Source organism: Trematosphaeria pertusa (assembly GCF_010094035.1).
Source record: "Trematosphaeria pertusa strain CBS 122368 unplaced genomic scaffold BU26scaffold_4, whole genome shotgun sequence".
NCBI lineage: Eukaryota > Fungi > Ascomycota > Dothideomycetes > Pleosporales > Trematosphaeriaceae > Trematosphaeria > Trematosphaeria pertusa.
In genome coordinates, this window is record NW_022987215.1 from 211,184 (window position 1) to 235,637 (window position 24,454).

Here is a 24,454-nt window from a genome sequence, read left to right on the forward strand (position 1 = left end):
TTTTTCTAGGGTCTCCCAGTGAAATACACAAGCCCTTGTGAACGGACAAGGTCGAGAAGCCGTGGTGTTGTACATTCGATTTTAGGAGGCAGGCTTGGAGATTCGGTGCGCAGCGCGATAGGCTGAGCTCTCAAAAGCTCAGCAGCGCCTTCCAAGAATCAGAGCTTTCAGACAGCGTCCAAAAGGGCAAAAGTTGACACATTTTGTCGTGATAGACCCATGAGGCGGCGGAGTGAGGTCCAAGTACTCCGTGGGCGGCTAATTCCGGTCGGCGGCCCGATGTCTCGGCGATGACCCGCCGCCCGCAGCCTTGTGGTTCGCGAACGACGCGCCTTTGGCTAGAGGATGCTCGTCGCTTTGCGAATGCGCGCCTCGCCTGCTTGATGATTGCCAACTATTCCTAGCCTTGTTTCCGAAGCAGAAGCGATCCATACCCGCACCCCGGCCCCCAAGCCGCTCCTGCCTCTGCCCCGCAGCGCCGCTCGCGGCGTAGGTCTATGGGCGCAGGATGAACTTCGAAGACGACGACGAGAATGGCGCCGGTTGCTCTCCCTCTACCTTTGGAAGGCCGCTCTGGGCTAATGGCTTTCGCTAGGCTCTCCAGACACGAGCTCCGACAACGATGCGGACGAGGTTATGGAGGACGTCGACGACGGCGATGCAGATGCAGATGCAGATGCCGATGCTGATGCGGATGATGGAGACGACGACGCAGATGATGGGGACAATGATGATGACGATGCAAATGGAGACAATGACGACGAAGACCAGGATGATACAGAAAGCCCCTCGCAGTCCCAGCAGCCTCGTAGCAGCCTGCCGAATGGCGTGTCTGGCACCCCTGGGCCATCGCGGACGGGAACAAATCCAACAGTCACATTGACTTCACCCTCACCACGAGCTGCATCCATATCCGCTGGCGGCTTCCCTTTCCGCCCCAGCGTCCGCCCGGAAGCGCTCACGGCGCCTGTCTACGATATCGTGCCCACAATCGCCGCACCTCACAGTACCTCTATAAATGCGGTCACAGCGACACCGGACATGCGCTGGGTGTTTAGCGGAGGCGCCGATGGATACATTAGGAGGTTCAACTGGGTGGACACCGCGAATGGGAAGCTGGCACTGACCGTAGCCCAGCGGCATCCATTTGTGGATAGCGTCACAAAGGCTGGAGTGTTGCTGAGCTATTGGGAGAATGAAGACAGCTCGGGTACGATCTCTCCTGCCAGGGGTCCTCCTCACTACTATGAAGCTAACTATGTCTAGACCGCATGGCAGACGACTCGGTCAGCCTATCACCGGTTTACTCGCTTGCCGTTCATCATCAGTCTCTCTGGCTCCTGTCCGGGGTCGAATCTGGTGGGATAAATCTACAATCGGTGCGCCACGAGGAAGGGAAGCGAATACATACCCTTCGACAGCACACATCTGCGGTGTCAGTCTTGACATTAGCTCAAGACGAGAAGTCAGTGCTCTCTGGGAGTTGGGACAAAACCATCAACGACTGGGATCTCAATACCGGCCAGGTCAAGCGGCGATTCAAAACCAGTGGTAGTCAGATTTCCGCCATTGAGCAGCGACCGTTGTCCACATTACCTATTCCACAAGACACCGATATTGTGCCGGTCTCGAACGGCACGTTTTCGTCAAATAACGCTTCGCGACCAAAGGCGAACGGAGTTCTCGCGAATGGTGTTGGTTCATCGACGCAGTCGACTCTAGCCAAGGAAGAGAACGGCAACGAAGACGCCGCTGGCTCGCCCGAAGATTCCCTGTTCGGAGATAAAGATTCGTTATTTGGAGACGACAAGGATCCCTCAAATGGCCCGTCTGCCCTAGCACCATTCGGAGACGATGATGAAGACGAATTTTCAAGAGCTATTGCCAATGGCATTCAACAAGCCGACGAAGATGCTCAAGCAGACCTCGACATGATGGAGCTTGGAGGACCAGTCCGACCTCCCCAGCCAGATCAAGCCCCCGAAACCCTCAAAGAGCCTCCAGCGCCTGCGCAAACTGAACCACTGTTAAATGGAGTTGTCGATACCGATTCGGGCCCAAATGTCAACGGTCTTCCGCATGCTGAAGAGATATCAGGGCCGTCTGGAGCGAGCTCAAGTGCCCAAGCCGAACAACCGGCTTCGTCTGAGACCACATTCGTTGATGCATCGATAGATGGAGCGTTGCGGATATGGGATCGTCGGCAGTCGAATCCAGTCGCCCGCATAGCACCTCCGAGGAATACCCCACCGTGGTGCATGAACGCCTGCTGGTCGCCAGACGGCAATTTCATCTATGCAGGAAGAAGAAACGGCACCGTAGACGAGTACAGTCTTCACAAAGGGCTGAGAGAGCCGAGAAGGACCTTCCGATTCCCCAGCGTGAGCGGCGCTGTGAGCGCTGTCAGAGCGATGCCAAACGGCAGACATCTTGTGTGGTAAGCCATTACGTCATGTTTCATGCTCCTTGCGAATACTCACCAAGATTAGCGCATCGTATGATATTCTCCGGTTATATGACTTGCGTGAGCAGGAGAACACAAAATCTGCGGTTCCCTTTTTGATCGTTCCAGGCCACCGCACGGGCGTCATTTCGCAGCTGTACGTTGATCCTACTTGCTCCTTCATGATCTCAACGGGCGGAAACAGGGGATGGGAAGGGAGTACAACAGAGGTGTTACTTGGCTACGAAATCGGGTTTGGGTCGTGAAGTACTTTGGGTATACCCGGCATTCCGGCGTTCGGAAATTTGGTGGGTCAAGGTCGTGAATTTCGAAAGCCTCAGACGAGAGAGCGTCAGCAGCATGTAAACATTATCTACTAGCTTTATGCCCACGGGCTCGATCATTGATAGTAATGGACGGCTAAACGTCAAAGACCTTTTAATGCCACGTTAATTGGAGTGGACGTGAGATTGCGCATTCGGATTCTGATGGCCAGTGAGCGCCCGCGCCGGGCGCTTACGTACACACGTGACAGCCCGCGCCACGCGAACTATCGAAGGCGCCTGCCGCCACAAAAATCAGCGCGAGACCCTTAAAAGGCCTCGACCCCAAAAGAAAATGGACGAAAACCACCACAATTCCATGCTGCTCGAAGCCCTAGCTAGCGATAGATTACGGATAGATATCCGCCGGCTTATAGCGTGCCCAGGTTCGCGTATCTCGCCTCATTCCCCCAAGAACCGGTTCGATCCAGCGAGCCGCATGTTGCGACTGCGAGGCAGCACGAATGGTAGTTGGACAGCCATCGAGAGGGTAAAGGGCGACTGACGCGCGGCTTTTGGCTTCGTTCTCTCTTCGGCGAGGGAGTCAGGGCTATTGTGACTCCGCAGGGTGGTGTCAAAGACCGTGTCACCCCTTGGTGGAAGCCCCGTCAATAGCAGGAACCCGAGCTGCCAGCACCCTTTCCCTGCAGCCAGTTTTGCTCTCCACACCTGACTCGAAATTCTGCAACAACGAGCCCAAGGTTCCTACCACACCGTTACGCCATCGTGGCTTCCAGCATGCAGGCGCAACCACAACCGTTTAGTCGGCTCGCGAAAATGGAGGAAATACCATTCACCAACAACTCTATCCGATCTCTACCCACTGGGAGTTTACCTATCTTATCGTTACAAAACACCAAGGACTCTGGAACCGACATGGATACCGAACCCTCATTCAGCACTCCTGCCATCACTTGCTGTTTGGCCGCACCTGATGACCCTGCCACCGCCCTCGTACGCTTCACATACCTTGCTGAGGGAGCTGCCAACGTCGTGTTCAAGATATGCCCTGGGTCTCAAAAAGCCCCGGACGGGTTGGTTTTTGTCGACGACGACGACGGAGTACTCCCACGGGAAGGCTTCTTAGGCAAGGTGCTGCGAATCTCCAAAGGAAATCCGAGAACTCCCTCATCCAGAGAGATAATAGCCGGATTTGAAACCTTCATTAGGCCCCTTTTCAAATATAAACAATTACCCCCATGGAGGCTTGCCAATACATCGTTGAATCCCGATGTGCAGCCAGAACGGTTCGACGACTATCTCATAGATCACGAAGGTGTCATCTTATCTGGAACCGCCATCAAACAGCTCGCGCGCGAATACGATAGGCACCATAGCGCGACAACGCACGATGCCAACTTTCCAGTACAGTTGGGCATTCTCCTCCACGATATGTCGTCCGTCCCCAAGTCCTCCGTCACTATCGAGATCAAACCGAAGTGGCTGTTTCCATCACCAAACGCAATAAAACACACCTACCGCTGCCGCAATTGCGCCCTACGCAAGTCGAGAGGCGCCGGGGTAGACGGCTACATTTGCCCCTTGCGATGGGTCCGGGGAAACAGGGGAAACAACGCGGTGATCAAGGCTTTTATCCGCGAGAAGGTCTCCACTGCGCTTTCGAATACCGGAGAGGAGCTCCCAGAATCCGAAATGCTCGAATCGATCGTCAACCGAGCTACCACGTATCTTACGACAGGGCCTGGCCAAGACCTGATGTTGCACCTTCGGGCCCAGCAAGTCAAGCTCGATCCCTTCGGCATTGGTGGGGAGTACATGGTCGAGGAAACAGAAGAAGCCAGGGTCTCCTGGAGACACAACCTTAGGCTTGCAATGACCCTGCGAGACTGTTCCTTATTTATCAGGATTCCGTACGCCGACGCGTCTTTGCCAATCGAGGCAAAGCTCGGCGATCTTGATGTCAAGTCACTAGATAAGCTCCCGGACTGGTTCACGAAGGAGGAGCATTTGATTAACGGTGGCTGGTATAAGGATCGCGAGCCTCCAGACTACGGCTGTCTGATGTCCGCTCTTTTCAAGCATTGGGTGCCGTGGCACGTTTGAGAGGGCTTCGTTGCGGAATACAGGGTTTGTGTTTTCGAAAAGGGTTGAAGTATATCAGTTTTGGAAGTGCAGAGTTGGAGCAGAGGATCATTTTTCGTTATTACTGTGTAGAGGCGTTGTGGGGTTGTCGTTGGAGCGTATACCCCGGTCCGCTGTATTCATAGTGGGAAGGCGACGAATGGAACAATACTGTATTCTATGCTTTTCTAAATACACTGCGTTAGCCACCGCCCAGGTTCAGAACTACGGAATTCTCAAACCTCTATACCAGCCTCGTACACCCAATTACATCTACGAAAATCAACCTCGCCGTGGGGGTGTTGGTGGCTGAGGTGGCACGGCCACATCTTGGCAACCAACGCCCCCCGCAATTGGAGCACCAAGGTATCACATCAAGCATCGATGCCCCCGCCATCCGAACAAGCATAAAACGACATCATGCTACCTGACTCCTTTCCAAACCCTATTGACAGCATCTCCCCAAGCTGTCCTCACCATGTCTTCGCTCCTAAACCCACATGAAGACCCAACACCTCCACCACCACCACAACAACCCCAATCGCACACCATGAACGAACCCATACCCTCCTACACCGAAGCCACCACCCTCCCACCCGCAGAACCCTCCTCCGACTCACCCCCCGCCTACGCCGTCCTCGACGCCGCCCAAACAACCTTCTCCATCCACGGCACCTTCATCCACACCCCCAGCGGCCCCGCCTACCAGCTGTCCTCGCCGCTCGACCAGCGCGGCCCCTACTTCCGTATCCGCCGCCTGCGCGCAAAAGAAGTGCCGCAAGTCGGCCGCACGCCCATCGCCTTCGACAAATCATACGTCCTCTACGAGGTCAACGACCCGCCGCTGCTGGACAACGAGGTCCACATGCGCGGCAAGCGCCGCGCGTGCGTCCCCGGCGTCGTGGAGATGAAGCACGTGCTGCACAAGTGGCGCGTTGCGCATGTGCCCCGGCCGGGCGCGAAGAGCAGGGAGATCCTGTCGTGCAAGAAGAAAGTCGGCGGCGCGTTCAGCGGGAAAACGAAGGGAAATCGGAAGAGCGAGATTGAGGCTAGGGAGTGGAAGGACAGCGGGGGTCGCGTGGTGGCGACCGAGAGGCTGAGGATAGGAGACGATGGCGCTGTCGTGCCGACGGTGGAGCTTAGCCCGGAGCTGGATCAGACCTGGAGGGAGCTGCTGATTAGTTTGTGGGCGACTAGGCTGTGGGTTGCGTTTGGAGCGCAGAAGACGCAGGCTCAGGGTGGGAGGTTCGGCGGCGTGAAGTTGGCGAAGTATGGGGGGAGTGCGGCGGTGGGTGGGGGTGGGGCGATGGTTGGGATGGCGGCGTTGGGGTTTGGGACGGGGGCTTCGTAGGTGGAGAGTATGGTTGTTTAGTTTATTTTAATGCGCCCTAGAGTGGAGATGTTTTGGGACATCTCGTTTTTCTTAATAGGTGGAAGTCGTCGCTGGGCTGATCCAATGATTGACGACTTACTGGGAGTGCGCCGTCTTGAAGATGGTGAGATATGCTTTCGAGGGTAAAAATGACTCCTGCGGACGCCCGCGCCTTCAAACTGCCTCCTGAAACCTCGAGTTGATCGCTCGAGCCGGGGTTGGGAAGCTCGGTGCCACCCCCGGGGTCATTGTCATGGTCATGGCGGGATGGAAGTTCTCAAGTTCGTTTCTATTATTGCTCAAGGATGGCAGCTAGGTAGCTTCTTCCTAGGTGGCTTCTTACTACCTTCTTCTTCCTGACTTGTTCTCCCTGATGTCTTCTTCCCGACTTCTCTCTCCCCGCTTCTCCTTCCCAGTTTCTTCTTAGTATGCTCTACATGTACATCACTTCGCGTGGGTTTCCTTCGTCTGCCTCCGCAGGAATACTGTAGAATAGTTGCATAGATTCCAAGAAAGCTAGGACAATTTCAGTGATTTCAGTCAGAAGTTTTGCACTGATACTGTTACGATCCGGCTAGCCCGCGAGCAGTTTACGTGTGCGGATAAAGGGGACCTGCTATGGGCCAAATCAACGCCCACACACGGAAAATAGCAATCGATGGTCTGCAATGCCCCGTTCTCCCCTTTGTCGATATTCGGCACCCTGCAATACCCGCCGTCTGTCACGTCCGGATCCTTCGAGTATCTTTTGTCATTGCCAGTCGACTCGGTTGTCCAAGCAAAGTCCCACACAAAAGTCAAAATCTGCGAATGCAGCATGGTGGAAGCATGCTTCGCCGCAGTGACGTCACAACGTTCCTCGGCTGGATGTCGTCTCATCAAGATGCTCAATCTCCCCTTTACACAACCTGATTTCTACGGCCATCCCCCTTCTTTTAGGAATATCAGTTACGTTTGCACTCAGCATGTAGGTTCGGATTCCTATCGCGATGTTTCCACTGGTGGATGTTCCACTTACAATGAGCATACTCTGATCGCCTTCAGCAACTAGCCTCTTCGACCGCATACCGTTGGATCTATACTCGCCATGACATGGGTCCAGACACCTTTCGCGATGTTTCCGCTTGTGGAGGTACCGCATAAGGTTAGAAATACAGCCCTTGGATACGGAATATGCTGACAGAGAACACCAAGGTCATAGAGAGCATCTTCAAAGAAGGGCCGCGAATTGCCGGGGTATACTGTTACACACTCGCCCCCGAGAAGTACGAAGACGCACCGCAAAGAAAGGACCAACACTTCGAGGGTCAGAAGCCTCCTGTCCCCTCGGATTATAAGTCGCCGTTCCTTGGAAAGACCGTTGAAGACGTTGCGAAGTGGATGCGGAAGAAACCTGAAAGCGTAAACTTCGACGATCACCACTTCGTCCTGCTTGACAAGCGTGCGGAGAAGGACGGTACCGTCATCGTCTGTCGTATTGGTGGTATGCTTTTGGACGAGCCCGAGGACTTGGACTATATGCGGAAGAGTGCGTTCGAAGCGAGCGCCATGTTGCAGGGCATGAACTATGCGCATTGGGAGGAGCGTGAGCGTGAGCCCGGGAAACCGGAAATTGAATATTGAGCAATACGGAAGAAAAACCGAAACGGAAGAAATGAAGGAATGAAATCGATTAAGCCACTTTCATGACTCTCGTTGGCTTATATTCCAAGCCTTTCTGATGCTGAGGTTTTAGTCTGGCCTCCTTAGATTTCCATATCGTAGTATTTGACCCAGTCCTGCGCTGAACCATCGTAGAACTTGACGTTGCAGTATCCCAGCTCCGCAGTGAGGATCCAATAGAGCGCAGCAGCATAACCTCCGACCCCACAATACGTGATAATCTCGGTCTGCTTCGTAACCTTGGCCCCCGCAACACTCTTCACAAGATTTGCCAACGCCTCCTTGTCCTTGAAATTCCCATTAGCATCGAAGAGGGTAACAGTTGGCAGGCTCTTTGCCGATGGAATATGCCCAGCCTTTGGCGCATATTCCTCGATTACGCTGCCGTTGTAAACTCCGGGGTCTCGCGCATCCAGGATAATCTTCTTATTGATTGCTCCACGGACGTACTCGCGATTCACGAGGTCGCTTCTGTCAATTTGGCCTTTGACGCTGCTGGGGGTCAGAGTAGGTACGTCAGTAGACATTGGCCGGCCCTCTGCGGACCACGTCGTGAATCCGCCGTTCAAGACTTGTACCTGAGGGACGCCGGCGAGTTTGAGTGTCATAGCGACGCGGGCTGCCTGGGCCTGGGGGTACGGTGGGCTGGCGTTCGCCATCGAGACGACGATGCGTTTATATTTAGAGACACCAGCAGCGCTCAGGTTGCCGAAGAGGTAGCTATCTTTGGGGAGTTGGAGGAGGAGGTCATCCGGGCCGTAGCTAATCCAGGTGCATTCTGGCATTGCCCAGGGGATGTTGATGGCGCGGGGAATGTGGCCGATCGCATAGTCGGTAGCGTCTCGGATGTCGATGATGAGGACGCTAGTGCTCTCGTAGTTGCGTGCGAGCCAGTCGGTCGAGACGACGCCGTCCATGGTGGCTCTGGAACCGAGTGAGGCTGCAATTGCGGCGTTAGGTGCCACTGCGGCCAAGAGCGCTAGGGTATGAAACAATTTCATCATGAACAAGCAGAAGTAGAATGAGAATAGGGCTGATATCGCTAAGATATTGTCTCGGGAGGTGTAATTGGGTCGAAAAAAGGGAGATGTGGTTCTCGAGAAGAAAGGAAATAACATCGGATTGGAACGTATTTAAGCTCTCCATACTGCGCGTACCTTTGGCTTTGCACGAGAGATCAAGAGACGTAAAAACCCTACCTCCGCGTTGCATGTAGTATTCTCAGGCCACAGTAAAGTTCTGGATATATGTGAGTTCGCGTGGGGTACGAGCCACTTTAACCTTGCGCCCTGATTCGTCCTGAAAGAAACAACACGCGGCATTCCGGTCCCAAGAACCAGGGGTAGGGCTTGTCCCGACCTTGCGTTCAAGGGGAACGGAAAGTCGTTAGGGTTTAATGCTTGCGAGTGTTGCGCAAACATTGGACTCTCTTCGGTGAAGTTCTCGTCCTTGGCAGTGGCCCGTGTCTATTGAGCGTCAAATCAAGCAGCCAAGGATGTGAAAATGGTATGGCACTCGACGCATGAAGTAGGGCAGTTGATTTGTTGTGGGCTTACATAATCTCAACTAGTCCGAACCTCAAGACCGCACTGCATCCCATGCAACTTTCCTGTTCTCCTCCAAGGCCATCTTCTCCACAGACCTCATTTTCCGTTCCTGCGTCTTAGATTCATTCATTAACTATTGAGAGGTGTCATTCATGCTCTGCCTGCCTCTCGCCGCCTACGGAGCTCCGCTTAATTCGAGATACTCCTGATGCGCGCATGGTGCTGCCGCGTCCGACGAGCTGTGCAGCTTTCACGCCGCCCCCATATGTCCTCTTGGAGTATCTCCCTTCCATTGTGTCCATTTCCTTCACCCGCTCTTTAGAACTGTCTGCCGGCCTTCTTCCGTCCTAGGAGCCCACTTCAATGACGCCTTTTCTTTTACCTAACATGTGGCATCACATCCACTTCTAGTTTTTGATCTCGTATATGGCTTTCCATGATATGCATGGAGCGCTCTCAATGATGGCATGAACCTCGAGTCGATAGGTGGCATTGGAGGTGGTGAGACCAAAAAAGGTCTTGGCACTCGCTAACACCCCATTCCCAGACCGAAACTTGCAGAGACTGCCCGTATTCCGCAGGCTTATTCGAAATGGGTCAGTCGAGGTTGGGTGAGCTTTCAGCCGCAGGCATAAGCTAAGGAAGCGCTACAGAGCGGTCTACGCCACGATAGAATCGTCCTCCAACAGGAGCCCAGATACAAAAGCCTTCGTCTACTTTCACTCTATACGTCAACTTAGGCCAGCACCGGTCAATTGAGTCGGAAGACAAACGTGTGGAGGATCGCCCGACGTAGGCTGCTTCGATGCCAACTCTAGCAAAGCACCCCCAAAAGATGTCGTTCGATCCGGTCTCGTTCGGTGTTCTACTGGCCTGGCTTGTATAAATTTGCGTACGGTCTACGTACAGAAGGCGCCTCGCTCTCGTTCCCATATTGTCTCTCGTTTGCCAGAAGAAAAGTCGTACGTACAACATGGCCGACGGAACGAAGTTAACTGGCACTTTCAAGGACTGTGGCCATGGCCATCCGCCTCAAATCGACTACGCGTGCCAAGGCCCAAGCTGCACTGCCCTGGATCAGTTCCCCTTAGGACTCTCGTCCGATACGCAAACTAGTGTTGAGTACAAGAGTGCAGCAAGATGCGAGGCGTTCAATTCCATGTATTTCGGTCCTATGCTGTTCACGCAACCCGATCTGAGCTCCGATCACCGCGTTTCCCAGGAGCAGAACATCACGTTACCTAACTGCAAGGGCCTCCATATCTACAGCGATGGAACGAGCATTGGTACGCATGTGGATGGCGTCACGAGGACCGGACCTGAACCTGAGTGTCTCCCTCAACCGCCTGAAACTTCGCAAGGCTCCGGTCCAGCGCAAAGCTCCGCTGCTCTCCAGGCTCCATCATCAAGCATGCCTGTTGGGGGATACATTATCAGTGGCCTTGGAGGTGCCCCAACTTCAATCGCGGGAGGGGAGACCCTAACAGTCGCAGAAACGCCTCCAACGAATGCTCCAAATCCGACGGAATCCCAACCAGCGCAGTTCACTGGAAGCGCCACGCACAGGAAGCTGAAGACTAGTATTCTCCTCGCTCTATTCGTTGGGCTTACCTTCTTCATCCAAGGGAGCGCAGCATACCTTGTGCCTTCGGACACCCACGGAGTCAGACCAAGATCCCCGATCATGGGGCCCGACACAGAAAGAAGGACCGCCTACAAACACCGCGTTCGAGCTTTGTCCGACAATATTCGCACCTTCGCCGGTGAGTTCGGAGGCTACCTGGCTGGCAAGGTCGAGGCAGTGCAAGAAGATGGTGAAGTGTTCTCCGATAGTCTAATCTCCGAGACTCTGTCCACAATCTGCGAGGGATTCTTCTCTGGGGCGGTAGTGGAGGCCTTTGCGCCTGGGATTGTCGATGCTTGCGTCACAGCGGTATACACCACCAACGCCGTCGTCGCGCCTGAAGCGGAGTTCTTGGCGGTCTTTGGCGCAAGTATGTTCTGCAATTACTTGGTCAGCCAGGCTTTCCCGATTGCAGAACAATTCTCCAGCGAGGCTTGTCAAGGCCTTGAGGACCTCATAAGTCCAGAGGTCCCTACAGCGAGTGTGCTTCCGAGTCTTCCACCTACGGTTTCTCCTTCTGAAAGTGCAACTCCAAGCTTTCCACCTACAATTTCTCCTTCGGAGAGCGCAACTCCAAGCCTCCCACCTATCGTTTCTCCTTCGGAGAGTGTAACTCCTATTTCACCACCGACGGCTTCTCTCTCAGAGAGTGTTACTCCCACTCTCCCTCCGACAGTTTCTCCCTCGACGCAATGCGGCGGTGCGGATCTGATGAGCGATGACAACAACTGTGGGACATGCGGTTTTCTGGCAAGCAAAATGCTCCGTATATTTGTTCTGCTCTAACGATCCTAGTGCGGCGATTTCGAAGACTGCATAAATGGCAAATGTATCTACCGAGGTGGTTTCCGCACCGCCACGTCTCAAGAAGTTTCGGAGTCCCTAACGCCGCCACCCGAACTAACTGGTACAAAGCCGGCGCCCTTGACGTCTTCAAGCATACCGCCACTGCCGGCTACAAGCGAGCCATCGAGCACCGTACAACCACGTTCGTCCACTATAGCGTCAATCACCTCAATTTCTTCGACCTTGTCCCCCTCGAAGTCTTCCTCTTCCAGCACTACAATTTCTTCAGAGGCTTCAGAACCCTCAGGCACTTGTAGCACGCATCTGCTCTCAGATCCCTTGAACTGTGGCGGCTGCAACTCAATGGCACGCATTGCCCCTCCCAGGCTTCCATCTCGTATGCTGACAGCCTACAGTGCACTCGAGGGCCCTGCGTAAATGGGTGGTGCGTCTCAAGCCAGTGCGCGAACTACGGTTCTCCATGCGGCGTTCAAGACGGCTGCTCCTGTCTTCAATATTACAGCAACCTGCCTCAGTTCGGTCTCTGCGCCAACATGAGTGCTATCCCAGACGAGTGCCCGCCAGGCGGCTTCGGCTCGGATGAATGCAATCCCGATACCGGTCCGGCATGCCCTTCCGGAAAGGCGTGCGTGGAGATCGTGCAAATGTTTTGTGGTGCGCAATTCCGGTGCGTTGATTATGCAGGATGCCAGGCACCTATTACGCCTGTCACGTTCATCAGCACCGTTATCGGCTCTACCCCAGTGTCAAATCCAACTCCGTATACAGTTCCACCAGAGTCCAGCAGCACGATAACAACGCCTTCCGAGTCCTCCTCCACAGCCGAGCCTCTGGCGACTGCCGGATCATGGAGCTTCGTTGTTCAGGACTCCCTCTTCTGGAAATTCCCAGACACGCTCTACGCTGAGAATCCAGCCTGGCTACTCAAGGACTCCAACGGCGACGTGACCATCAACACAGCGTGCATCACGAATTCCGAGTTCGACCTCACAGAAGACCGAGTGCCTTTCGTCGCTGGGGCCGAGCTCGAATTTACATTTGGCCAGGACCTGCCAACGCTAGAGGATATTTGCTGCCTTGATGTCTGGGGAAGCCCGGGTTGCGCAGGCCCACATATGCAGTGGTGTAGGCAGCAGTTGCTGAACCCGGGGGGCACTGCCTCGTTTGATGTTCTATCGTGGAAGGTTTCGAACTGTAACAGTTTGTATACAGGCTGAATGGATGGATAGAAAGACTGGGCAAATGGTCGGGCTGATGACAGATCGAGAAATGCATTTATTGGTCATGAGTACAGGGTCAGGCGTTACTGGGTTCAGATTTCTCTCTTACGAGGTAGTATATAATATAATATCTTCCATGCTGTCTGCGCCAGTGCATCCACCGCCGAAGACTCCCCCGTCAAGCGCAAAGAAGATCGCTGGACTACGTATTGCCTCTTAAATTCCAAGTACAGCAGCATATTTCCATCAAAGAAAGCATTCAGAGATTTTTCTCTCCAGAGAGCGACTATTGCTCACCATGCGGTTCTCGGCTACCATCACAGTTCGGTACATGCCAGGAATTCCCAATCTTTCGCCGACGCGCGGAATCCCTGAGCAGACGAAGGCCATGACGGCGCAGATTGGACAGTCCTACACGTACAGGATAGCATCGTTCCTAGCACCGAAGCGCGATATGTGAGGTTCGCGGCTACGTTTCAAGCAGCTTCACATGACGGATTTCTCTCCACCGGGAAGAAGCCATACTTCTGCACCATGGGAAATTTTTACCCTCGAAGCCTCGGTATAATCGAACCCCGGGCCTTGCGAACCGCACATGTAGAGTTTCTTGCGGAGTTTTTAGAGGACCAACCTAGCCGGAGGATTGCAGCGGGGCACTGCGTGGGAGATATACGACCGGACAGGAGACTTTATTCTTCACCGGGAAGGAAACTCTACATGTAACGTCTGTGTAAATCCTTGAGGTTGGTGCTGCGGGTGTGCATCTGATGCTGCAAATTCCAGAAGAAGGCGCACGCACATAGCGATGCAAAGCTGATGCTTCTCACGATCCCTCGCCAGTCGAGCGGTACGCAGCATGAATGGATACAAGAGGATGTTTGTGGGAAAGAAGTCTTAGAGCAGGACGCAGAGAGGGTCAGACATGGTTTGGCCGCCTTGTCCGTTTGGTCGGTCGGTTATACGCGTGTCTGAGCGCCGCTTCTGAGGTGTCCACATGAATATTTTGGAGGCTGGCTTTTGATGCGCGGATGTGTCGCAGAGAAACATCAAACAAAATGAGGTTGAATTGGTTTCTGCGCATCATAAATTCCAGAGATCCTCTGGTATACCGGGACCAGAAAAAGGCAGGCGAACAGGCATGGCGGGTGCCATCGACCAGTTCTATAGCCTTGACGCTATTTGGACTTGCGAACCGGAACAAGACATCGCCGGCTGCATTTCCCGTTCTTGGAGCGCACAGGCATATGCTCCCTCGTGGTCGCTTTTTGGAGAATGCCGGGCCGGACTAGACAGCACAGAACGCGAAGAGAAGAATTTCTTTTGGCTTGATCAAGCCAGACCCAGGGAAAGAGAGCAAACCATGCGGCAGGACCACCATGATTTGTCCATCCCTAAATCAGGGGAATTTTCCGTAAACTGTCCCTAGAATAGTGGTCCTTTTAGGGGCAATCTTCGGACAATTCCCTAAATTAGGGGTAATTCAAACCGTGGTGAGAGGGATACTTTTAGAGTGCAACGGGCATAATTGGGTGGGTTTGTATGTTGTCATGTTGGAATTTGATGGACGCGCAAAGAAGAACCAGGGCGAGCATGGTCGTATCCAAGACTCCGGCGCGGAAACAGGCATGCAAAAGCTGTGCTCTGTTTCAAACCCAAAGAACCACATGGACTTGTATGTCCAGCTTTTAAGGCTACAGGAGAATGCCAAAAGACCCACGCATGTAAGTTCGTCACGGCGGTTGTGCTTGTAGACTGTTAACTCCCGCACTGCTAACACAACCGAGACATAACCCTGTAGTTGCTTCTTTTTAGGGAAGAGCACAGCCATCGTCCTGAATGTGCGGATTTTGGAGAGCAGGAGGCTAGACGACATAAGAACAGTAGAGCGAGCATGTATTGCTGCGACACGATCTTTGGAACGGGGCAAGCATGAACGAGTAGACTTTTCGGTTGTTGTGTCGACACTTGATAGACGCGCAAAGAAGAACCAAGGCGAGCATATGATCACATCCACCAGGAGGGTTTGTATACGCGAGGCTCCGGCGCGGAAACAGGCATGATGAATGTGTCTTTGGTTTTCGAAAACCGAAGAGCGACATGAGTTCCTTGTGTCCAGCTTTTAAGGCTAATAGCATAGTGAAGAAGAAGAAGACACGCATGTCCAAGCTCATCACCACTTTGGCGTTCATCGAATCGAAGGAACGGGAGCTGGAATGTATTATACATCCCTCGTATTTCCCCTTCCAGAAAACCCGACGAATTCTTGCTTCGCAAACCTGTCTTTGGAGACCGCGAGGAGAGGCACCATCTCAGGCCGATATTATTCTTTTGGCCAAGTACACTGGATCTTCCAGAACGACGGCAGACCATGTTCCGCTGCCCCTGTACATGCTGAAAAGACCCGGAAGCATAGCGGTATCCATTCAGAGATTTGAGTCGAAGCGGAAGATGCTGGGAAGAGGAAACTGGTGGGCATATGCTGTCTCTTTTGTCGGTTTGGGCGACGAAGGAGTCCACGCGGGAGAGCGAGCATAACGCGTTTCCCGTGAATCTTTGTTGGACCCAAGGAAGCACATGAAGAGCGATTGTGTTGACTTGGAGTCATAGAGGCGGCGCTAGATGCCAAACAGCAAGGCGCATTTGCGATACATGCTATATATTTTCTCCAAAATGAGGTTCCAAGGAACCGGCACGGCCATACCCTAGAGTGGCCTAGATTTTGGCGACGCCACACAGCATGAGTGTCGATGCTGCTATTTTTCGTCCCCGCCATACTCGCGAAGGTTCTTCATTTTTCGGACCCAGGTATATGCCGGTGAACCTGGGCTCTGGAGCAGAGAAAAACCATGATTCGCAGGGGCGCGTCATTCTAATTGAGAATAGACAGCTCAGAGAGAGGAGGGGAGCGAGAAGAGCATTAGTTGTTCGTTCTTTGATTGGAGGTAACGAAGACTTCTCTTGCCCGGGAACAGCCATCGTAGGGCAATCCTGGGTTTTTTTGCCGACGCGGGACATTCTTGAGCGACGACAGCTTTTTTGTAATGCCCGGGAGCGGCGGACGGAGAGAAAGAAGACATTTCTGGTGTCCATGGTTGTTTTTGGGGGCTGTGGGCGCCAGGCAGGCCGACGGAGCGCACATCATAAAGCTTGTGAGAGACTTTGGAAACTGGGCCAGGGCATATAGCGTTGTGCACATTCTTTTCCCTCGGCTCGGGATTCGAACTCAACGGCGGGGGACAGGTATACTTCATGAACGAGTGCGGAGGGTCTTGCCAAGCGACAACATAATATTGATGATCACGTCCTTTAGGAAATCGATCGTCCGAGGGATGAGTGGCACATGGGGGAAAGAGATGGCCATTTTGAATAGCGCGCGAGGACATTGATGTTCTGTACGGCTCGTTTTAGAAGCCAGAGATGGGAAGCTGTAGAGAAAAGAAGGGAAGGCTTGCTGCCGATGGAAGGTATTTATGCATGAGTAGAAGGAGGATATGAACCTGGGCGAATGGTCTGGAGCCATATAAGACACTGAAGAATAGCAAACGAACGCGTTTCGCCTTACCACATAATCCTACCTCCGAAGCACCACCTCCCCCTCTTACTTCCCACCCCTCATACTCACCCCTTCCGTCCCACCACTCTTCTCCCACCCATCCTCCTTCCGTCTCCCCAGCGCTCTCCTCAAAATCCACTCCTTCGCACTAACTTCCTCTTCTTCTCCCTCTACCCCACCCTCCACCAAGCTCCTCAACCTCACGTCATCCTCCGGCCGACAGAAATACACAAGACTGTACCTCGTCACCTTCCCCTGCTCGCCCGGCGGCGCAACAACCCTGTGAATATTACTGCGCAGCTTGCCGGAGGAGAACTTGACGAGGGCGTCGCCGAGGTTGACGATGCAGTGTCCGGGGAGCGGACGCACGTATGTCCAGCCGGACGTGCAGAGGGCCTGTTCCACAGGGGAGGATGGAGCAGAGGAGGACGGTTGGAGGGGCTGGATGTAATCCGGCAGGCGGACTTGGAGGCCCCCGAGGCGGTTGAACAGCACCGTTACGCTGCCGAAATCTGTGTGTTCGCCCAGGGCAACGCCTTCGAGCGATTGTTCCTGCGGCGGCGCTTTGATGAAGCGGATCTGGTCGCCCGAGACGGCGTCGAGCTTGTGCAATGCCGGCAGACCGCCGGCGTCGCGTACTACGGGTAGGAGCGGGAGGCGAGAAGAGAGAAGCGAGGTTACGAGCATGCAGATAGCGTGTGAGGAACGAATGTAGGATTCATAGAGCGAGCGGTGCGGGTTCAGGACTTCTGCGGAGGGGAGTCGTTTGCTCAGGCCGAGGATGTCGTCTTTCGAGATCTAGGATCGTGTCAGTACTGTACCTCTCCGACCTAATAAAACCAGGAGGTTAAACTACGTTGTAAAACTCATTCCGATCTTTCGTCCCCTTCTTATCCACAATCCCCTTCCCATACCCCTTGTACCCAAAATAGCTCCCCTTGTCCGCAAAATCGTACGTCGTCTTCTCTTCCACCGGTAGCTCGAAGAAGCCCTTCATCACTTCAAACAGCTCCTCCGCATTATGGAGTAGCGCTCCGCCATCGATTTCCTGGGAAGCGTCGGAAGTATGAAGGTCGAGATAGAAGAAGCCCAGGTCGCAGCATGCTTTCCAGCAGCGTTCTTCCTCATCGGGATCATGGGCTAGGAGCTTGGAGAGCGATATGCGGAGGAGAGGTGCTGTGGGGACAGACTTTGAGAAGGGTGGGAGGTCGGGGAAGGCGTCCCATGTCGGGGAGGCGGAGTGGTCTGAATGAGGCATTGTTAGAATAGGCCGACCTTCAATGGTTCGAGGGATGTTTGTTGGAGCGATTCCACGTACCTGGATAGGGTATTTATGTAGATAGCTCGGCGTCGCAGCTGATGCGCTCATACGAAGCGGGTGAGGTTCATCGCGGGAGCAGATCGTGGAGAACGCGGGGTAGAATACCTCGGCAGCGCGAACGAGCTCAACAACATACTAATCAAAACAGAATAATCAAAACATAACACACAAACAAGGCGGGAACAGACGCGCTCAAACAAATGGAAGCAACACGGACGCGAAGTATAAGCAAAGACTCCATTCATTAACTATCCACAGATATACTTCGCTTTTCCATTCACCTGAACCGTAGATCCCTGCGCCAATTGCTAGCCACTACGACGGCAGCATGCCCCCACAGACACCAGCGGGCGGATGAACGCCAACCGTGCTAGAGAACAAGACGGCAGTGAGCCAGGCCAAGCGACTCAAGCAGAAAGTTTATGAACACAATTTGATGAAGGGGCCGACTGGAAACAAACTCCTTGATGCTGTCGTAATACATTCAGATGTTTGAACGCGACCTGACATAATCAGCTTGGGTGGTTCAGGATGATAATGGCAGACAGTAACTGACCATTGACGAGGGAAACACATTTACAGCCTCGAGCCGTGCACGACCTTGTAGTCGACAGCCATCTCCATGCCCTCATCGTTGATGACGAGAATGCGGACGCTGCCCCGGCCATTGTCGAAAGAGTCAGTCAGGCGCTTGAGGAGGTTGCTCTGGTCAAGGACAGGGAGGCCCTGCTTGACATCGCCAGTCTCGGTCATGGCAACGACGCGGCCATCCTCGCGGATGTCGAGAACACGGTACTGCTTGAAGACAGGACCAAGCATGTTCTGGACGACGACCGACGGCGCCGGGTTGGAGATGAAGCTGGACTCCTCATGGAGCTGCTTGGTGAAGAGGTCAACACCGAGGTAGCGGTGTTGGCCGGTCTGGGAGGAGGTGGTGATGCGGATGACCTGGCAAGGGCGGCCCTGGAGGATCAGGAGGTCACCAATGCGGATGTGGTGGCAGGGGATAGTGATGGTGTTGGGGGGAGTCATGTTGCGGGATTCGACGACGCGAACTTTCTCGATGGGAACACCGGCAGAAACGGGGCGGACGGCAGGAGCTCGGGAAGCAGGGGCGGTGGTGGTGTACTTCTCCTTGACTACGACCTCCTCGCGGCGGTCGTCGTACTTGGATCCGGCGTAGGAGTGGTCGTGCGAGTGGTGGTGGCGGTGACCGTGGATGGGGTGAACGATGTGATCGGCGACCTTGTGGGCAGCCTTGGAGATACCGTGACGGAACGAGTGGTAGTGACCGTCTTCGTCGTAATATCCCATATCACGCTTGTACTTCTTGGGGGCGTCAACCGTGGATCGAGTAGTCTTCTCTACTCGAACCTCTTCTCGAGAAGGGTAGCGGCTGTCGACGACGTCAACCTCCCGCCGTTGGTAGGGGGAAGTGTCGTGCTTGGCGGCGAAGGTCTCCTTGCGGTAGCCGGAGGCCTGCTCGTAGTTGGGACGGGTGCTGAGGTCGGTGTAACCCTGCTCAGCAGCGTAACCACCTACGATGGGACGGGTGTGTTCGCGGTATTGACGCTCAGAGACGTCAATCTGGGTGGGAGCGTGGTCGGCGGTCGAGCCCTGGACAGCGTTGAAGTCCCTGTCGTAGGTCTTGCCCTTGACTTCGATGTGGCTCCCGACGTAGGGGCGGTAGGGTTGTTGGTAGCTGTGATGAGGAAGGAGAAGGTCAGCTTGGGCAGGGAAGAGAAAAGGCGGGAAAAGTGGGTCGCTTGTGTCGCTCGGACAACAATAAAACGGATCGGGTTAGGCGACAGGTGGCTGCTGCGGCCAATGCACAGGGGGCGGGGTGCTGATTCGTGCAGACATAACAAAACATGAGGCACTTACCGGTCACGGGTGTCGCGGGTGTGGATATCGACCTCTACGCGCTCTCGCCGGCGATCTTCGGGTTGTCTGTAGCGGGATTCCTCGTGGATGTGGACCTCCTCACGGTGCTGCGGGCGACGGGTGCGGTCTTCGAATACTCTTACGTCCTCGGTGTAGGATTCACGACGCTCAGCAGGCTGCTTGACGTTGACCGAGAAGGATTCGTGACGTTCAGTGTGACCTTCCCGCCCTGCCTGTGGTAGCTTTCCTTCTTCTACCTGGAGTGGTGGGTTAGAGCCCGCCGTTTGGGGATTGCGCGCAACAACACCCACCTTGAGCTCAGTTGTTTCTTTGACGACGTCCTTGCTGACGTTCCGATAGCTGGACGGGAAGACTGCGGCGCTGTAATTAGTAAAGACTCGAGAATTGGGTGTCAAACACGTCGCAATCTGTCAATCGGACGTGTTGACGGACAGCTGGCAGTTCTCGCGGCGCACGCGCTCCTCACTCACCACTGAACGGGATGGGTACTCTCGCTTCAAAATCCAGCGTGTCGGAGTCGTCGCGTCACTTCTTATCCCCTCTTAGAAGAGATGAAGAAGCGACTGTTGCTCCTTGGGGTTGTCAAAGAGGAGTGAAGCTTTTGTAGCCAGCTTGAGGGCCTGCGCGGTGCAGAAACGTAAACGCGTGCAATTGGGTGCAGTAGCGGGGCTGTGATGTGGTGGAGGGACGGTGAGAGCGAGATGGAAGAGGGGAGAAGTAGTTGGTCGTCAGCCGGGGGTGCGTGGGCCTGTGAAACGGGCGTTGGCTGGGTCCCATTAAAGCGCGAGGTTGGGCCAAAACAATGCTAGGCCCGATTTGGAGAGCTCCACGCCTAGCGCGTAAATTGAGCTCCCCTTTTTGCTGCGCCGGCCTCCACAAAACAGTGCAGCGCCCATCTCATCTTACAGCGCTTCGCACCGAGGCATCTTCTGAAGCTCAAACGCCCTCGGCACTCACGTTGGCCTGGCGATGGTGATGAATTGGCGGCGCAATGACCAGCAAGGCGAGGCGGGACCTCCACCAGGCCGCTGGGGAGCTCCCTTCGCGCCTCTGCAGCCCGCGAACCTCAGTGGACCGATCAGGTCGTGCGTGGAGACGTGCAATTGGGCCATCGGCACCCTCTCATGCACACCGCGATAGTGCGGTGCAGCAGGTGGGAACAGAGGCATTTTCTCAGCTGAGGGCATCCATGCAGTTCCGTCCGCCGCGAGAGCTCTCCCAGCCTCCTGAATTTCCGCGAACGGTGATTGGCCGAATTGTATGAAAATGGCTGACTGCACGTCGCTGCATCTGGGGCACTTTTTATCTTGGCGGCACATGCAACGGATCGACCGGTTCGATCACGTGCTGCAATGAACCCCAAGGACAGGAGTGTTCTGCTCAAGCTTTTGTTGCTTCATCCATCTGGAGCGTAGAGATGGACTTGAGCGTTCCCCGTTGGTTCTCGAGCTGTGTATCCCGTGGTACCAGCACGCACAATCAACGGCAACCCGCGTCATCGACTCTCCCCACATGCACCGAAGACGACGCCTGCAGCTGACGTGCATTGGCATGCACCACCGTCGCAAGAGATAGGAATTCGAGCGAAAGCATTGGTGAATTTGGAACCGTTTAGCTTGCTCGAAGCCGCGTTGTTGCGGCTATGCCGTCGAACCGCCTGGTAGTACATCTGATATGAGAGCTCTCCATTGTCCTGTGTCCAGCAGTCTTGGAAGCTCCACCCTCTACGCTAACACTTCGATAGGCGGGAGCTTCCTCCTACCATGCAATATATCTTATAACCCCCGGCTGTCCGGCCTCGTACTGCCTCACACTTCGAAACTCAATCTGAGCAACCCGTGGACCCACGTATATGATCTCAACCGCTCGGACCTTGTTACAGTCTGGAATGTAGTGCGATCTGGGTTCCAAACGACCTTGCCTTGCTCCAAGTTCGCCCTCCAAGGCCGTCTCTTCCAACATCAGGCTTTCCCAAGCGACTCTTCCCGCCAAAACGCTGTCCCAGACACCCTCGCGGCGAGGGAAATCTAGCAATAGGGCAATGGCTCTCCGGCGGATAGCGGATGAATTAGCTCGGGAGGTAACGAGCCATAGCGCCGAGAGCAGGCCTGAGAACGAAGAGAACACCGGCCGCGAGTACGATGGTATCTCCATATTCGATATGTGTTCCAGATCTGCTTGCGAAGGATAGTATTCTCCCGGGACTGCTCCTGCAGGGACACTCAGGTCGGGTGGTGCTTTCAGCAATTCGCTAGCGAGGGCCAATATTGTTTCCATGTCATTCTCGTCAACGTGCCAATCGATCTCGCGGATGTGCTTGTCGCCGTTGAAGCCTTTAAAGACCCGCAAGAAGACCTTGACCTGCTCGCGGAACAGCCGGATACCCAGTATGGATTCACGGTCCTCCTGACTGTTTGCATGGGACAGTTGAGCGAGGAAGTAGTCGAGACGTACGCTCATTTCATCAAATTGGCGCTGGAGACGGTGGTACGTCGCGCGGATATCTTGGATCGCGTCCTCGGTCTTGGGCGGGTCGATGTCCAGACCTTGCATGAAAGCGAGCACGTCGTTGAGGGCGGCCTCGAAGTAGAAGCGGGCTTGGGCAAACGTCTTGAAACTTGTCTGTGGGACGGCAAAGTTCCTCTTCGGCTGTGGGCCCCAGGTCCTCAACGCCTCGTCACCCATTATACCCCTTGCCTGCACGTCCATACTGACAAACATGGTCCGCAGTGTGTTCAGAGATATGGGATGCTCGCTCAGGTCCTTCACTCCAGCGGCTAGATCTTCATCGACCTCGCGGAGGATCTTAATGCCGCTCCTCAGGTGCTCAATCGCCATGGTGTGGTGACCCTGAAAACAAGCCTGGCAATAGAACAGGACGCAGAACGTCATCATATCAATCTTGTCCGCAATTGACTTGCGGCCTGGCACCTTGATAATTTCCTTGATCGCACGGTTCATCTCCTGAATGGCGCGATTCGACTGCTGCAGAGCAAAGCGAAGCTGCATGTCAGAATTATCATCCGGCACGACGGGCATACGACCGACGATGAACTTCCGATGCAAGGCAGCTAGCGCAATGATGCCATGTCGGATGGCCGGAACAGTGTGCGACGCCTGGAGAACCTCCGTTTTCCAAAAGGAGGAGTCGAAGAAGCCGCAGAGTTCGGAGCTCGAATGGTGCTTGAAGAAGTGGAAAGCCTCTTGCTCTTGCGTCGATGTCAGGTCTAGGCCCGCGGTCGGGGGCAGATGCGACTGTTTGGGTGCGTAGACAATGGCGTACGATTGCGGGGCGGGCGTGGAGGTCGTATAACCGTCGCACGTACGTCCTGTCTAACGCCGGGGTGCAAAGTCAGTGCTGCTCAACAAAGTGGGTGTCGAGTACAACAGAGGGTGTACTATAAGTCTAAATAGTTTAGATTCTCAGGAGCCACGTACTAAAGGAAGTTAGCAAAGCTCTTTTATAGAAGGACTGCTAAGGAGCTTCAGGAAAAGCTTTCCGCAGGTACAACCCGAGACGTTTTACTTGCTGAAGGCCTTCAGAAGGAGCTTTCCGCAGTGGGCGGGCGGGTGTGCTGGAGTGTGTACGGCGACGTACGTACGTACCTGATGTACAGCGCTGACAATTCGGTTTCGCTTCATCGCACTTCACCCGTCGAATCCTGCTCCGTGGTCAGTCCCGTCAGGGCTCTACTTGCCTCGGTGGAGAGAGGTCAAGGTAAGCTTTGCCACTTTCTCGGTTATGTGAAGGATGGAAGGAAGGAGCAGCGGAGAGGGAGCCACGCCGCAAACCAAGGGTATTGTGCATGCGTCGCCCCTTCCAACCTAAATATAGGGCTCAAACTGGCAGTCACTAAATTGCAGGTTCCAAAGCTCGCCAGGCGTGACCGTCCTACACTACACGATGTAGAGTATAGCTTCACATCCCCCTCCCACGGATCTCCCAAAAAGTGCTCACCAAGGATCCATAACTACTTTGCCCGCTCGTCCCATGCCATCACTTGCGATCGCTTGATTCCCGACAGAGGCTCGCGGCGGCTCAGGTCTACCTAGTGCAGAAGGAAACCATCAGCACTCACCTGCACGTAATACAGCCCGTCTTCGTTTTCGGTTTCCATGCCTTCTTGCGGATATGCTCCTTCTTCCCAGAACCGCTACCACCATCACCATTCACACTCGAGTTCTTTCTGACAGTCGTACGATCGTTTTGCCCCATCTTGGCTGCAAGGGCTCTCGGATTCCTGGGCTGAACGAGCGAGCCAGTGGGGGAGCGGTGACTTTAACATTGAATCTACAAGGCTGCCTCAATCGAAGACGAATCTGGCACTGCGCCTCAGCTTTTAGGCCCGATCGAGCTGAGATAAGTGTAGTTTCATTCGCCCGCTCGTTCATTTTCTTGGCGAAGCCTTACTGCGTATAGTTAGGGTCAGCTTGGGCGTGGACGACACTTGCAAGAAAGCCTCCGAACCTTCGATATCAAGGCTATTTGCAGTTTCAACGGGAGGCAAGGGTGACTGACCCTGAAAAGCCGACAGTCGGAACACTGTGTACTGAATTCAGAGACGCCCAGTCCAGGCGAGCCGCACCCTCGACAA

At 54.4% G+C, this 24,454-nt stretch overlaps 9 protein-coding genes across 9 annotated transcripts; 6 read left to right on the plus strand and 3 right to left on the minus strand.

Annotated features, from left to right (window-relative positions):
• Window positions 1-338: 338 nt before the first annotated feature.
• Window positions 339-2,709, plus strand: BU26DRAFT_548496 (transcription factor SPT8; the record flags this gene model as incomplete). The annotated part of the gene is made up of 4 exons (XM_033831945.1): window positions 339-542; window positions 596-1,210; window positions 1,267-2,437; window positions 2,490-2,709. The coding sequence occupies exons 1-4, from the start codon at window positions 509-511 to the stop codon at window positions 2,707-2,709; spliced, it is 2,040 nt and encodes a 679-aa protein (XP_033686668.1). The 5' UTR covers window positions 339-508.
• Window positions 2,710-3,034: 325 nt separating this feature from the next.
• BU26DRAFT_516449 (uncharacterized protein) lies at window positions 3,035-5,029 on the plus strand. The gene has a single exon (XM_033828333.1). The coding sequence runs from the start codon at window positions 3,505-3,507 to the stop codon at window positions 4,828-4,830; it is 1,326 nt and encodes a 441-aa protein (XP_033686669.1). The 5' UTR covers window positions 3,035-3,504; the 3' UTR covers window positions 4,831-5,029.
• A 417-nt stretch (window positions 5,030-5,446) lies between these two features.
• On the plus strand, window positions 5,447-6,064 carry BU26DRAFT_402252 (uncharacterized protein; the record flags this gene model as incomplete). Its single annotated transcript, XM_033822814.1, has 1 exon — window positions 5,447-6,064. A coding segment is annotated over one exon (618 nt), but the record flags the coding sequence as incomplete, so codon positions are not given.
• A 1,074-nt stretch (window positions 6,065-7,138) lies between these two features.
• On the plus strand, window positions 7,139-7,905 carry BU26DRAFT_602201 (uncharacterized protein). Its single transcript, XM_033835329.1, has 3 exons — window positions 7,139-7,187; window positions 7,265-7,364; window positions 7,415-7,905. Exons 2-3 carry the CDS (start codon window positions 7,308-7,310, stop codon window positions 7,841-7,843), a joined length of 486 nt encoding a protein of 161 aa, XP_033686671.1. The 5' UTR covers window positions 7,139-7,187; window positions 7,265-7,307; the 3' UTR covers window positions 7,844-7,905.
• On the minus strand, window positions 7,856-9,209 carry BU26DRAFT_516451 (Rhodanese-like protein). Its single transcript, XM_033828334.1, has 2 exons — window positions 9,040-9,209; window positions 7,856-8,822 (listed from the first exon to the last, which is right to left on the minus strand). The coding sequence occupies exon 2, from the start codon at window positions 8,797-8,799 to the stop codon at window positions 7,966-7,968; it is 834 nt and encodes a 277-aa protein (XP_033686672.1). The 5' UTR covers window positions 8,800-8,822; window positions 9,040-9,209; the 3' UTR covers window positions 7,856-7,965.
• A 1,193-nt stretch (window positions 9,210-10,402) lies between these two features.
• Window positions 10,403-12,277, plus strand: BU26DRAFT_561481 (uncharacterized protein; the record flags this gene model as incomplete). Its single annotated transcript, XM_033832911.1, has 3 exons — window positions 10,403-11,783; window positions 11,849-12,152; window positions 12,256-12,277. 3 exons carry the CDS (start codon window positions 10,403-10,405, stop codon window positions 12,275-12,277), a joined length of 1,707 nt encoding a protein of 568 aa, XP_033686673.1.
• Window positions 12,278-12,393: 116 nt separating this feature from the next.
• Window positions 12,394-13,077, plus strand: BU26DRAFT_502294 (uncharacterized protein; the record flags this gene model as incomplete). Its single annotated transcript, XM_033826626.1, has 1 exon — window positions 12,394-13,077. The coding sequence occupies one exon, from the start codon at window positions 12,394-12,396 to the stop codon at window positions 13,075-13,077; it is 684 nt and encodes a 227-aa protein (XP_033686674.1).
• A 3,601-nt stretch (window positions 13,078-16,678) lies between these two features.
• Window positions 16,679-17,891, minus strand: BU26DRAFT_589905 (Clavaminate synthase-like protein; the record flags this gene model as incomplete). The annotated part of the gene is made up of 2 exons (XM_033834743.1): window positions 16,679-17,431; window positions 17,490-17,891. The coding sequence occupies 2 exons, from the start codon at window positions 17,889-17,891 to the stop codon at window positions 16,679-16,681; spliced, it is 1,155 nt and encodes a 384-aa protein (XP_033686675.1).
• Window positions 17,892-18,530: 639 nt separating this feature from the next.
• BU26DRAFT_561484 (uncharacterized protein) lies at window positions 18,531-24,075 on the minus strand (the record flags this gene model as incomplete). The annotated part of the gene is made up of 6 exons (XM_033832912.1): window positions 18,531-19,656; window positions 19,839-20,095; window positions 20,150-20,211; window positions 21,674-23,188; window positions 23,466-23,521; window positions 23,939-24,075. The coding sequence occupies 6 exons, from the start codon at window positions 24,073-24,075 to the stop codon at window positions 18,531-18,533; spliced, it is 3,153 nt and encodes a 1,050-aa protein (XP_033686676.1).
• Between the last annotated feature and the right edge of the window lie 379 nt (window positions 24,076-24,454).